The 12,785-nt window shown below is 43.4% G+C and overlaps 1 protein-coding gene across 6 annotated transcripts in view; it reads left to right on the top strand.

The window, feature by feature from the left end:
• Positions 1 to 12,785, top strand: part of RBMS2 (RNA binding motif single stranded interacting protein 2) — a 72,788-nt gene that overhangs the window by 26,263 nt on the left and 33,740 nt on the right. Inside the window, exon 1 of one of the 6 annotated variants that reach the window (XM_072135006.1) lies at positions 5,775 to 5,992. The exons of 3 other annotated variants lie outside the window; for them this stretch is intronic. In XM_072135006.1, the coding sequence (XP_071991107.1) occupies positions 5,840 to 5,992 (153 nt within the window). In that variant the 5' untranslated portion in view covers positions 5,775 to 5,839. Of the gene's footprint in view, positions 1 to 5,774; positions 5,993 to 12,785 lie in introns of those variants that run through there. 2 more of the 6 variants (XM_072135005.1, XM_072135007.1) reach the window with 2 other exon arrangements.

Below are 12,785 nucleotides of genomic sequence, written 5' to 3'. Positions count from 1 at the left end.
CAGTATGAACAGAAGTACCTTCTTATTGTATTGTTTGTCTGTATTTTATGCATGTTCATTGAGTGAAAAATATTGTTGAAGTTCTGCAGAGAAATTGAAGGTTAGATGGACTATACCACATTCCATATTGCATGTAAAGTTAGTAAAACAGCTTAGTCTTGGGACAAGCAGACACTAGGGCTTCTGTTGTTCTGTTTCATAACAGGAGCAGAATAATTAATAAAATGGAATACAATGGACGGCAACTGTGCCCAAACGACCCGATTGACTACGATAGGGTCCGCTGGGCTTCCATTAAGGTGTCCCTAATTTTAACTGAAGAAAAAGTTATGCTGATTACAGTTCGGTGCTATTGTCCCACAGGGAAGCATGAATATCTTGCATCTGTCCTTCTGCCCTCTGGTTTGATCCATGTAATCCAGCTACTATGCGATCCAGGATTTTCAGACCCAGTACATTCATTTGTTTTTATCCTAAGCATATGTTCACACAGGCGGATAAATTTCAATGGGAGCCTGTCAATGCCCTATCTTCAGGCAGTATCTGAACATTGAAATCTATGAGAGCTCAAAATCTGTTTTTTTCTAACCTCCATCACCTCCTAATTTGAATCCACCATTCATAAACTCTCCCATTTTTCCAAAGAATGATTTCCCATAAATCAGAATTTTTCATTGGCCTTTACCTGATACAATGCATTCTCCCATTCATTTATTATCGGAACCTTACCGGAAGTCCAATTTCACACTGAAAGTAACCTATCTATAAAAAGACATATAGGTACAATATTATGCATTATTAAGGCCTAAAGACATTTATTCCCATTGAACTTCCAAGAGTATTTGGCTGAAAGTCAACTTTCAGATCTTGGTTCTTACTTACTATACATGATGTTCTAGATCAGTGATGGGCAACCTTTTGAACTTGGTGTGTCAAAATTTGTCAAAAAACCGAGCATAACTCGGGTGGTGTGCCACCTTGAGAAAAAAAACCTAATTTTGTGATATTTATAGTTTAAATAACAAATACGTATAGTTATTTAACTTACCTGCTTAGTGACTTCTTTGTTAATCTGTCAGTTGGTTTCTTTTGTTGGTCTTGCTGTTATGTAACTTGTGTGGGGTGCCATGAACTAAGATAAGTGAGGGGGAATTCTTCCAGTGATGGCGAACCTGTGGCAGTCCAGCAACAGCTAGTTTTAAGGACATTTGTGTCCTGAGATGTGCCCCCCCAAAGAGTGTACATTACAGCCCAGCCCAGCAGAGCTCAACTCAATAAATTAACTTACCTAACTGGCACAGGCTCCAACGACACCACGAGCCTCCGTTACTCCTCTTCAGGCCGCTTCAGCTCCTGTGTAGATGTTCCCGCGCGGGCACAGCATAGGTTGCGTCTTTGCGAGCTAGGGCTGCTCTGTCTCCACGCTCCACTCTGGCGTCATTGGGCGGCCTCCGCAGAGCAGGAAGGGAGGACAGGAGCAGCAGCTGCGATCTCTCTGACTGAGATGCAGCCGCTCGCTGCAGACCACATCGCCAACCGACCACCCGACCGGCCCCAGACAACAGACAACTGCACTACAGCAATTTTTCTCCAGCAGCCGTGTGTCACTGAAAATGGCTACATGTGTCAGTGCTGACACGCGTGTCATAGGTTGGCCATCACTGTTCTAGATTGACAACCTACAACAAGCACCTCTAATTCCCTATGTGCATGATCCTTCTGCTATGTTGGACACCAGACTAGGAATGTGAAATGATGCAGTAATCTATCATTAGGTGTAGGTATAAATAATTATTTTCTTGCTGACTTTCCACAGGAAATGGCATAAAAAGTTGGATTTAGTAAATCTTGATTGCGGCTCTTTCATTGACTCCTATGGAAACACTCCTACTGAGTGTTGGCTAAAGTTCCTGAATAATATCCCTATGTCAGTTTTTAGAACGGGGACCCTAATCTGGAATAATCTATTTCAAGGATGTAGGTGATGAGAGCGGATAAAATCTGCTCTATTAAAAGCATCATGAAAATAATAGATCATGACATTCTGGGAGGGGATTGTAACATATATTTAATATTGGTTTCACCCAAAAATGTTTTTTGAGGGCAAGAAAACTTGTGAGGCCCCATACACATTATATCGCCAGACTAAGATTATTTCGTAACATTTACCTCTTTCAGTTTAAAGGAAACCTACCACCACAGATCTACCTATTAAGGTAGATCTGTTGGTGGTAGGTTTCCTTTAAGCTGGAAGGGGTAAATGTTATGATGGAAGATATGAAGTAACTGCCTGCTCCTTTTGTTATGGTGAGATAAGCTGCAGCCAGGAGATGATGGCAGCAGCGCTCTCCATTCATATACACATATATCAGCTTATTCATACTGTATGAGAGTTGCTGTATATTTCGATTGGACAGACAGCTATCTGTTCCACTATATTTACTGAATAAATATTTAAAAGAAATGTTTAAAGAAATTGATACTAATGGCTCTATTAGGCAAATTATTAAGGTGGTTCTTTGGTCAACATATGGCAATGTTATTAGGATTTTTATAGTATAGTATTGGCAATCTGGCATGGCCCGGTTATTTCTATACTGCATGGCATTTTATCATGCTTGATTTTGATGGTTGGTTTCATTTAAAACGAACCTGTCACCAGGGACCTCATTTTCACTAAAGACAGATTGTAGAAACCCATTATGCGTGCATTGCAATTATGTTTTTCTGCCTTCTATAAGCATTTGCATTACAATATAATTGTGTGTTATAACTTACCTGGCTTCCTGAGAAAATCTTCTGTGTAGTCCTAGGGGTTGGGCATTGGTTTGGCTGCATTTAAAAAAACAACACGTGACTTGTCTGTGCTGCAAACTCCCTGGCTCTCAGCCCCCACATTTGTGCTCCTGTACAGCTCCTCCCTCTCCCTCTGATATCTCCAGGCTGTGAGCTCTTTGAAGAAGCAGGAGGGAGGAGCTGTTTAGGAGCACAAAGGAGGGGGCTGAGAGCTGAGGAGTTTATGCACATATAATATATAATGTATGGCAAGGTTTAGACTTTGTACTGTTCTTTCAGACACAATTGGATAAGATCAAGCTTCCTTTCTCCAGGCTGATATAAGTAACTTTGGACAGGATGAAGCAAGCATATAAAAGATAGCCCCAAGATGCATCATTAACTTGTATACTGTTTTATCACACATGCAATTTAAATGTCCGCGGAAGAGATAGGAAGGGATGCTGGGTTCAGCTTAACACATTCTTAAATAAGTGATTCAGGAAAATTGTTTGCATCTGACATCAGTGTTTGGTCCCCCTAAACTATTGAGTTCCATTGCATGGATTTCTTTATGGATAAGTCTGGCTGTGGGAGACAGTTGTCTTTGAAGGGGTATTATGGGAATATGAATGAAATGAATGAAATCTGCTACAAAAACCCATAACACTAGTAGTAAATGAATACAACAAAACTGAATTTAATTAAGTGGAGCTTAAATAGCTTTCTTTTATGAATCAACAAAATTTTATAGGATTTCTAAAGTAGGTGGAGTTATCTCCAAGATGGTCACCACAGGATATTACAAATCCCATGATCCTTTAGTGCTCAGTAACAGCTCCTCCCTCTTATGCTCTGCTTCCAGCAATGATGTAACATACTGTCCTGCTCTGTTACCATAGTAATGATGTGTGCAACTGCCATCATTACAAATCATCACAACACCGGCCATACTGGATGCACTGCAACCAACCCACTACAGTCACACGTAGTAATGATCACATGACCTGCCCAGGCAGCTGCAGGACATGTGATGTGGACATGTGACCAGCGGCATCGTCTGTCCTGTGTCTCCTCAACAGGGACTAATGGGCCAGTAGCATTTTAATTCTTCATTATTGTGTATGTCTACAGCATTTTTCTGTTAAGAGGAGCAAACATTTCAATAACAGCTAATTACATATTAGACCCATTTGAATATAAATGATGCTTATTCCGGGAATACCCCTTTGGTCTCCAAATCCATCATATCCAAGATACATAGAAAATATTGCAGTGTGTGTGGATAAATACTGAAGCCAGGTCACTTCTTAGGCCAAACACTTTTCTCAGCCATAACCTCGATACCTATGGCAGGTCATTGGCAGATCTCAACAATTCTTATAAGATAACAGTCTAACAAAGTTGCAGGAGCTGGCACTGGGCCACCAGGGCTAAAACTATGAGGTTAGGTTAGCTTGCACTCCACAAATGTAATCCGCAGCAGTAAGTGATGGGGTTTTTGTGTGCAGGATGTGACGAGATGGGATGTGAATACACACCATCCAAAATGCTAATGTAAAATGTTTGGGGTTAGCCACTGACCAAGGGCAGGTTCAGATGACAGTGGTCAGTCTGTGAATCATGGACCATGCAGTGTCCTTCCTGTTTCACGAACCAAAGTGAAAAGGGTGATACTCCTTGCATCATATTGATATATGATGCATGGAGTCTCTTCTTCCCCATGGAACAACTGCACTGAATTGTAATCAAGATTATATATCACTATCATTCTTGTGAAATTCGGCCAGAGCGCGGTCTAGGATTCACGGATTGACCAGGGTCCTCTGAAACTGCCATAACTCACAGCAATTCCTCTACTTGTTTCCTTGGCCTGAAATTGATTAAACAATTATCTTTTATATCAAGTTTTTGGCCTCATGCACACTAACGGATGTGATATATGCCATATTACAGCACTCTGCGCGGGTACACCAGCGACCTGCTGTGTAGTACCATAGTTTTCGTGTATGTTATTGAGGACTGATACAAAATTAGGCTACATTCACATGATGAATGCCCGCCGTACCGTAGTACATCGGCGCTGTGGAGAGGAGAGGATTAGTGCTGCTCACCCCCCCCCCCCCTCTCCATAGCAATGTATGGTGCACGGCGCAGTATTCCGGAGAAAGTTAGAACATGTCCTATCTTTCTCACTGCTACGGAACGGTATCGCACAAGTTCTCCACCAAACCGCTCCCGTAGGGCGCCGTGCACCCATTGCCGTGTATGGGGGACGTATATACGCCAGCCGTATATATGTACCCCATAGCTTCGTGTGAATGTAGCCTTAATTTTAAAACAATTATTTTCCTCTATATTTGCCTTTGGTATCCAAACCCAGAACCAATATCTCAATCTTCATTGATGTCTCTAGGAAAGATTGTTGTAGTTTAGTGTGGACTGGCGTATTTTTAGGGTGCTATCACCCAGTGCGTTCTTAAATGCACTTGAATGCATGCGTTTTTGCATGTTAACCATGTATTTGGTTGGCCTGAATCTGTTTTTCTTCATTTGTGGAAGTGTAAGCAGCTGTGAAAATGTTAATGCAGGATTCAAACCAGCCATAGACACAATAAACATGCAAAAACGCAAGCGTTTTTAAAAATGGTCCAAGAACGCAGCGTGTGACATTAGCTGGCGGCACATGAGGGTGTGTACTAGTATCCACATATACAGGTGTGTAGACACACACACAGCATTAGGTGTACATGAGGAGGCGCTGTGCAGGGGCCACACGGAGGTGACCGGGAGCTCTCCATAGTGCTCCCTATTGTGTGTTACTAGAGCAGGGCTGAGCCGGGAGCGGGAGGATGTGGACTGTGTCCCGGGCTCCTCTCCTCATCTGCTGATTAACTCGTCAGGTATGCCAGGAATCCCGCCCGGGAACAATGCACCGCCCCACGTGCAGCGGGCGCCGCCCCTCACTAGCGTGCCCCCAGTGCCCGCACACGCTGCCACCCGCCCGCCCGCGCTGTGTGGGCGGGACCTGAGGCGGCCCCGCCCTTCTCCTTTTTTTTTGTTAATGAAAGTTCCCGGAACATTGTATTCCTGCCCTTCCAGCGGATCCAATAGCGACGAGAGCCTCGGCCTGACCTTACTACGAGGCCACAGTGCGGGCGCTGCTGGCACCATGATCTTCTCCAGCGTACCCATGCGGATACCCAGCGGGAAACTGGTAGGCACCGGGTGGTGGCACGAGGAGAGGGGGAGGAGGAGGAGGAGGAGGAGGAGGGCATGTACCCACTTATCACACATACATCTGCCCTGCCGGAACCTAATGCCTCTCTATTATAGTGTATATAGATCTGATCATACATGATCCATCACATCTGACATCTCACTGTGCTCCTCATGTATCCAGCACATCACTAACTTCTTTGTCCTGGATTCTGATGGTGTCATGGAGGTTTATCCTCATCATTCATCATCATTCACTGTCATTTTATGATGTGACATCGATGACCTCATCTTTTACCTGGACCTCTTATTAATGCGGCCATATTATTTATAATTGTATGGCTGCTTCTTCTTCTAAGGTTCTGGTCACTCTATGTCTCCTTATGATTCAGTGTAATGTTATACATGTGACTGTATCAAAGGCCACTAGACTATAACAGAATGTTCTCTAACATGATACTATATAGATGTCTGCGCAGGCTGCTAGTTTTACAACTGGACTCAATGGGGACATTTATCATAGGATTTTCTTGACTTTGTGGTTTTCAAAAGGTGGCAAAAATGCCATTTGGGTTATCTGCGACTTTTTATTCTTTTTATTCTGCTAAAAAAATTGCAATGGTCTTTTCTGGTCACTCAAAAATAGTAGCTTAAAGGAAATCTACAATTTGTTTTTATGCATTGTCAACCAAACATACCTAGAAAATGCTGTAAGCTACACTGATGCAGAAACATATCTTGTTTAATCCCTTATCCAAGTGGTTTTGCTCAAAGAACAATTATCAAATTCCGGACTTTGGGAAGGCTGGGTGAATACTGGCTAAGGCCCCATGCACACTACCTTATGTACTGTATGTACATAAACAGCAATGGCCGCATGCAGCAATACGGTGCTGCACACGTGCGTCTCCATACACGTGAATAAGATAGATGTCCTATCTTTACCCGTGTTACGGCCCGTACTCCATGCATTGCTACGGAGAGGGGAAGGGTCACCCCTCCTCCTCTTCATGGCACCGGACGTATGCCCTCCCGGCTACGGCCCGGCAGGCATACGTTTGTGTGCATGCAGCCTATCACATTGCACAGAGCTTCCTGAACTGTCCAGACACAACTAATCAACCTGAGCTGAATGACTCATACACAGCAGCTGTGGGATGGTGCAGCGATTGATTACTTCTGCCTGTAAGGGACAACACAGTGTATACAGCATTCTCTGAAGCAATGCAACAATTAGGGTAAGAGAAGAAGCGCCAAAGCCTCATTATCATAATTTTAGAATTGTTTTTTCAGCAAAACAACTCAGCTCAGGGAATAACCAAGATATGTTTCTGCATCAGTGTAGCTACCGCATTCTCAAGGTAGGTTTGGTTCATAATGCATAAAAGCAAATGGTAGATTTCCTTTAAATCTGCTGCTATTTGAAGGCTATTTATGACTAATGACACAAAGTCGCCCCCCTACCATCCTGGCATATGTTTTTTGATTCTTTTTTTAAACATTTTGTGATTTTATTTTTTTTAAAGTTGCAGACACATTTAGCGCTAATATACCATGGTTATGTCAAATGTCTGGATGTCATATACTTTTACTATGGGGGAAGCGGGGGCTAAATATTTCTGTGGGCTTGTTTTCTCAATCCCTAGCAAATCACCAGTCTGCGATTATTTTCCCCTTTAAGCCACCTCCACGCCAAGTGAATGCGGAGGGGGCGTGGTGGGCAGCAGAGTGGGCATTACTGCCCCGCGCCAGCACACTCCCTATAGCCTGCAACCATTCAAGAATTGTATGCCAGCGCAGCCATCCGCTGAATACATTGAGACCAGAGCCTCCTGAAGTATTCAGAGGCATGGAGATAACATAGTATGTCGGCGCACAAAGTGCTGGGGTATCTTAAATATTCCCCAATGGGGTTTGTATGTGTTAAGGAACATATGGTCTTCTTCATGGAGCTTAGAGGAGGTTCCAACCCTATAAAATGTTTAAATAAAATAACTTACAATGGTCCTCGACAGGAAAATAAGTTATGCTTCTGAATTTTTGGAACTTCTGTGCCAACACTTTTGTAACACCCATTGTTTACTGGTCTTCCACTGATTTGTGATGAAATAGGCCAGTGACTGTAGGGGTGACATGTTCACACCACTGATAGCACTCAGGAAGTCAGGAAAGCTCCCAACATACACGCTGTGCATATATAGATATATAGTGGCAGATGGAGGCATATTTGATGCCACTGTCTGACCACTATATGTTGTATCCAGCGAAAAAGGCAGGATGGTCTTTTCATCCTTCTCCCTCCTGCTGAGTGACGTATGCGCTTAGCAAAGGCAACAGAAGCCTGCGGGGAACGGAAGCAACGTATAGCATCCCTCCTCAAGGACACTGGGGAAACAATTTTCAGGGCCATATAAATGATACAACCAATGGCAAATCATTTAATCAGCAGAGATCTTTACATATGAAGGAGATGGAGAATGAACATTCGTATGATGGATCATTGCCTCCTATAAATGGGTTTTACTAGTTTTTTTTAGTTTAGGTGTTCAGTCATAGATTTGCACAACTCCTTTAAGAAAAACCTAGGCCTTCTTTATAGATATGTGGATTTCAATATATTACTGGACAGCGCTTTATGATGGGAAAGAGCGCCATGGGAACTGGTCAGATGGCAGCAACTCCCACCAGTTAAACTAGCTTCAGAGCTACCATTGCCATGATCAGCTGATCTTTGTAACATTAGGAATATGGGGAGATTTTTCACTGCTTCTACTCCAGTGCCATTTGGGTGTGGAGTGGACAGTCCTGCCCCATGCCTGCATAATTTTTTAAACAACTTTACGTAAAACACCAGCTAGGACCTGGCATAGTTTTTCCATTACATACAGCTAAACAAATAGTCTGTGTAGCATATGATCAGTTCGGTTAAACCTTCCTCCGTAGCTGCGCCTCACAAACAGCTGGGGGGCACCTCACCAGTGCAGCCCGCCTCACACCAAACCACTCCACCCTGGAGTGTGAGCCTGCAATGTGTTCTCCTCTGGGGGAGCGTCATGTGAACCTCTGTGATACCTCCGGGTCAGTACATGGGAACTCATGATGCTATCCGTATAGTGTTAGAGGAAATCATGTGAGTTCTGAGAATGACGTGGGTTTATTCCAAGAGGACATTGCACTGAATCCCAGTTACTGTTCACATGTGTACAAAACACTGTTATATGCCTTGTCCTTCCTTATAACCATTACCCACATCTACTTTATCAGTATAATACTCCTTAAACTGGAGTTTCATCTCAACATTTGAGACAAAGTGATGTGACGCTTTTACTGTATGACTGGTGACAAATTGTGTGATTTGTATTTGGTGGGCAAATGCAGGATGCAGTGATATACCTACTATACAGGGCGTCAGCGAAGGGGGTTCAGGGCAAATCAAGTTGCCTTTATGTCTAGTGTTATCTACCATCAAAATCCATCATGATAAACCAGGGACACTTACTTATAGATATGGACACAGTGGGGGAGATTTACTTACCCCATCCCTCGTAGTTCACAGAAAGTGCATTGTCTGATCGGAATGCACTGTGCCGCGATTCACTAAGATTGTGTGCCCGAGATCCTGCATGTGTCGCTTCCCCGCTCAGGTCCGACTGAGTTCACCACCTTCTTCCCGGTGTATGTAAGTGCATTGTCTTACGACACAAATTGAAAGTTAAATCCTGCGGTTTGTCCGAATCAGTCTGATCATCCGCCCCCGTGATTTCTGTCACATGAAAGCCAGTCACATTCCCCAGTGGCGCAATCCCTGAAAACGACGCAAAATCAGATGAAAGTGCGATTTGCTGACCCTTAGTAAATTAAACCCCAGTGACTGTGTTAATCTTCTTATATTTGTTATCCATTTCTTGCTTCTTTCTAAAATCAAGTTTTATAATTATGCTAATGAGTCTCAAGGTATCTGGGGGCGTTACCAGAGCCCCTCGGTGCTACAAATTTGCAGGCTTTTACAATGAGCAGAACATGTCTCACCCAATCCCCCTGCTCTCTCCCTGTGTAATCTACCATCAGCAGGAAGTGCAGGGGGGGGGAGACCTGCTTTGCTCAGTGTAACAGCCTGTGAAGCTACAGCACTGAGGGCCATTCAGACTTATTAGGAAAGAGGATATGGATAACAAACATAAGAAGATGACCACAGTCACAATGTCTGGATCTATGAGTAAGCATTCCTCGCCTATCATGCTTGAATTTTAGGGTAGATTTCAAAGTAAAATCAGCCACAAGTCCCTTTATTAACGGGAATGAGTGAATAAAAATTTCCTGACTGTTCTATTGTTATGAAAGGGGTTGGATCACATTTTAAGGTATCTCACCAATCATGTGTATGTGGTTTGCATTGAAATGTCTTTATGAAGTGACATATTGTGTAGGGACATGGCTGGTTCATTCATTGTCTATAGGACTGCTAAAGGTAGTTTAGCTGTATCCTGGTAATCTCATAGAGAACAAGTACGAGTGTTCACACTCCTGCATGACCAACCCATTAGATAATGAGCTATATGTAAGGAAACTACTAACACTAAAAAAGTACAATACACAAGTCATCAGTGACAGACTGATGCAAAGAGAGAGAGAGGACTCAGAGCTTACAATCTACCGAGGAAGTGGGGAGTAAAGAGTATGTGAGAATAGAAGCTGCTCATAATGTAGTATAGTCAGCAGCAGGGTTCTTGTAGGTTTCTGGAGTGGTGGATATACAGAATGAGGTTTCTGAATATGTTGTAAGGTCTTTTCAGTTTGTTGGCAATTTCCAGTCTATGGGGCAGGATCATAGTTTTGCGGCTGCCACTTTTTCAAGTTTCCTGAAGGTGGCCTACTTAATCATTGCAATGTATCTTATTGTATATACTTGTGTATAAGCCGAGTTTTTCGGCACAAATAATGTGTTGAAAAACCTCACCCTGGCTTATACACGAGTCAATAAAAAAAATAAACTTCTATACTCACCCTCCCGCAGCTCCGATGCTCAGCGCTGCTCCCCGATGTCAGTGCGGCTCCACTTCTGTCTTCCCCGCGGCTCCTCTTCTGTCTTCGGTAACAGCCGGCATAGATGTGGCCATGTTATCTTCGGGCCAGTGCATACTATGATTTCAGCAGCGGCATAGTATGCGCCTGTCGGCAGAGCGATTGGCCGCGTCTATGCCGGCTGTTACAGAAGAGGAGTTGCTACAGGGGGCAGGCTGGCTGTAGACTACAGGGGGATGGGCTGGCTGTAGACTACAGGGGGATGGGCTGGCTGTAGACTACAGGGGGAAGGGCTGGCTGTAGACTACAGGGGGAAGGGCTGGCTGTAGGCTACAGGGGGAAGGGCTGGCTGTAGACTACAGGGGGATGGGCTGGCTGTAGACTACAGGGGGATGGGCTGGCTGTAGACTACAGGGGGATGGGCTGGCTGTAGACTACAGGGGGATGGGCTGGCTGTAGACTACAGGGAGCTGGCTGTATACTACAGGGGGCAGGCTGGCTATATACTACAGGGAGCTGGCTGTATGCTACAAGGCTGTATACTACATGGGTCTGGCTGGCTTTATACTACAAGGGGCAGGCTGGCTATTTGCTACTGGGAGCTTGCTGGCTATATACTGGGGGGGGTGTCACCAATGCATTTCCCACCCTCAGCTTATACTCGAGTCAATAGGTTTTCCCAGTTTTTGGTGGTAAAATTAGGGGGGTCGGCTTATACTTGAGTATATATGTTACGTTTTTTTCCCTTTGTTATGTGATGAGTTGCCTGTTTAGTCTCACTTTTGAGACTTTTTGTGGTGTGCAACTTTTTAGTCCCAAATAGTAGCTACCAAAAGTAAGTCTGGGTCTAGCGTGTTCTGTCTTGTGACTTATTAGGCGGAAGAATGGACAATTCCAAGCCCAAAAGTCTCACAAGTTGAACAATCATCTGGGCTATAAAGATAAATATGGGACACTGCTCTCAATCCTTGAGACTTTGGTACGCTGTACCTAAATAGATTATGTGCCTAAAAAGTCGCAAAATGCAAAAACTCTCACAAAATTAGCTGATACATGTCACCTTATGAGTGATTTATGAGAGGATTCATGGATGCACAATGGACCTAATACCGTCACCACCACTCTCCATTCTTTCTGTCTTTGTCCATTTGAGGGTAATGCTTTGGACTTTGTCCATGTATGAATTGGGTTCTTCTGGAGTGAAGAGATGGGGATCAGAAGTGGTGTCAGGTTCTTTTACGTTGACAATATTGTTTATTAGGTGACTATTTTGATCATAGAGTCGCCAGAATATTTTGCCGTATTCCTCTGAGCACCTGACCATCCTAGAACAATGAATGTGAAACCTGTTACTCTTTTCTTTCTTAATCTTGAATGACAAATAGTGCACACACCTGAATACATACTTATACCTGTTACTTCCTTGTATTGGTCAACATGCTTTGTGTCATAAGGTGACGTAAGGCTGATTGTGGCTTTCAGTTTTAAGGTTACCTTATATTTATGATATGAGAAGGATTTTATTTAGAAGTTTTATTCTAGACATTGTTACAGTTGTATATTTTTAACTTGGAGCTTCAATCATAAAACACGACAAAGTTCTGGCTCATGTATATCATGGCTCCATCTACCCTTGCTGTATAAAGCTATAGTACATCCCAATTAACATTTTATTGGGCCCTACTAAACATAGCAATAAAAATTTCTTTATGGAGGTCGGTTTACAGATCTTTTTTCGGCTGATTGTGTGTTTGGTTGATTGCTCTCTC

This window comes from Engystomops pustulosus, chromosome 2, assembly GCF_040894005.1.
Source record: "Engystomops pustulosus chromosome 2, aEngPut4.maternal, whole genome shotgun sequence".
Lineage (NCBI taxonomy): Eukaryota > Metazoa > Chordata > Amphibia > Anura > Leptodactylidae > Engystomops > Engystomops pustulosus.
Note: the sequence above shows the minus strand (reverse complement) of the source record. Positions and strands in the feature narration are given on the sequence as shown.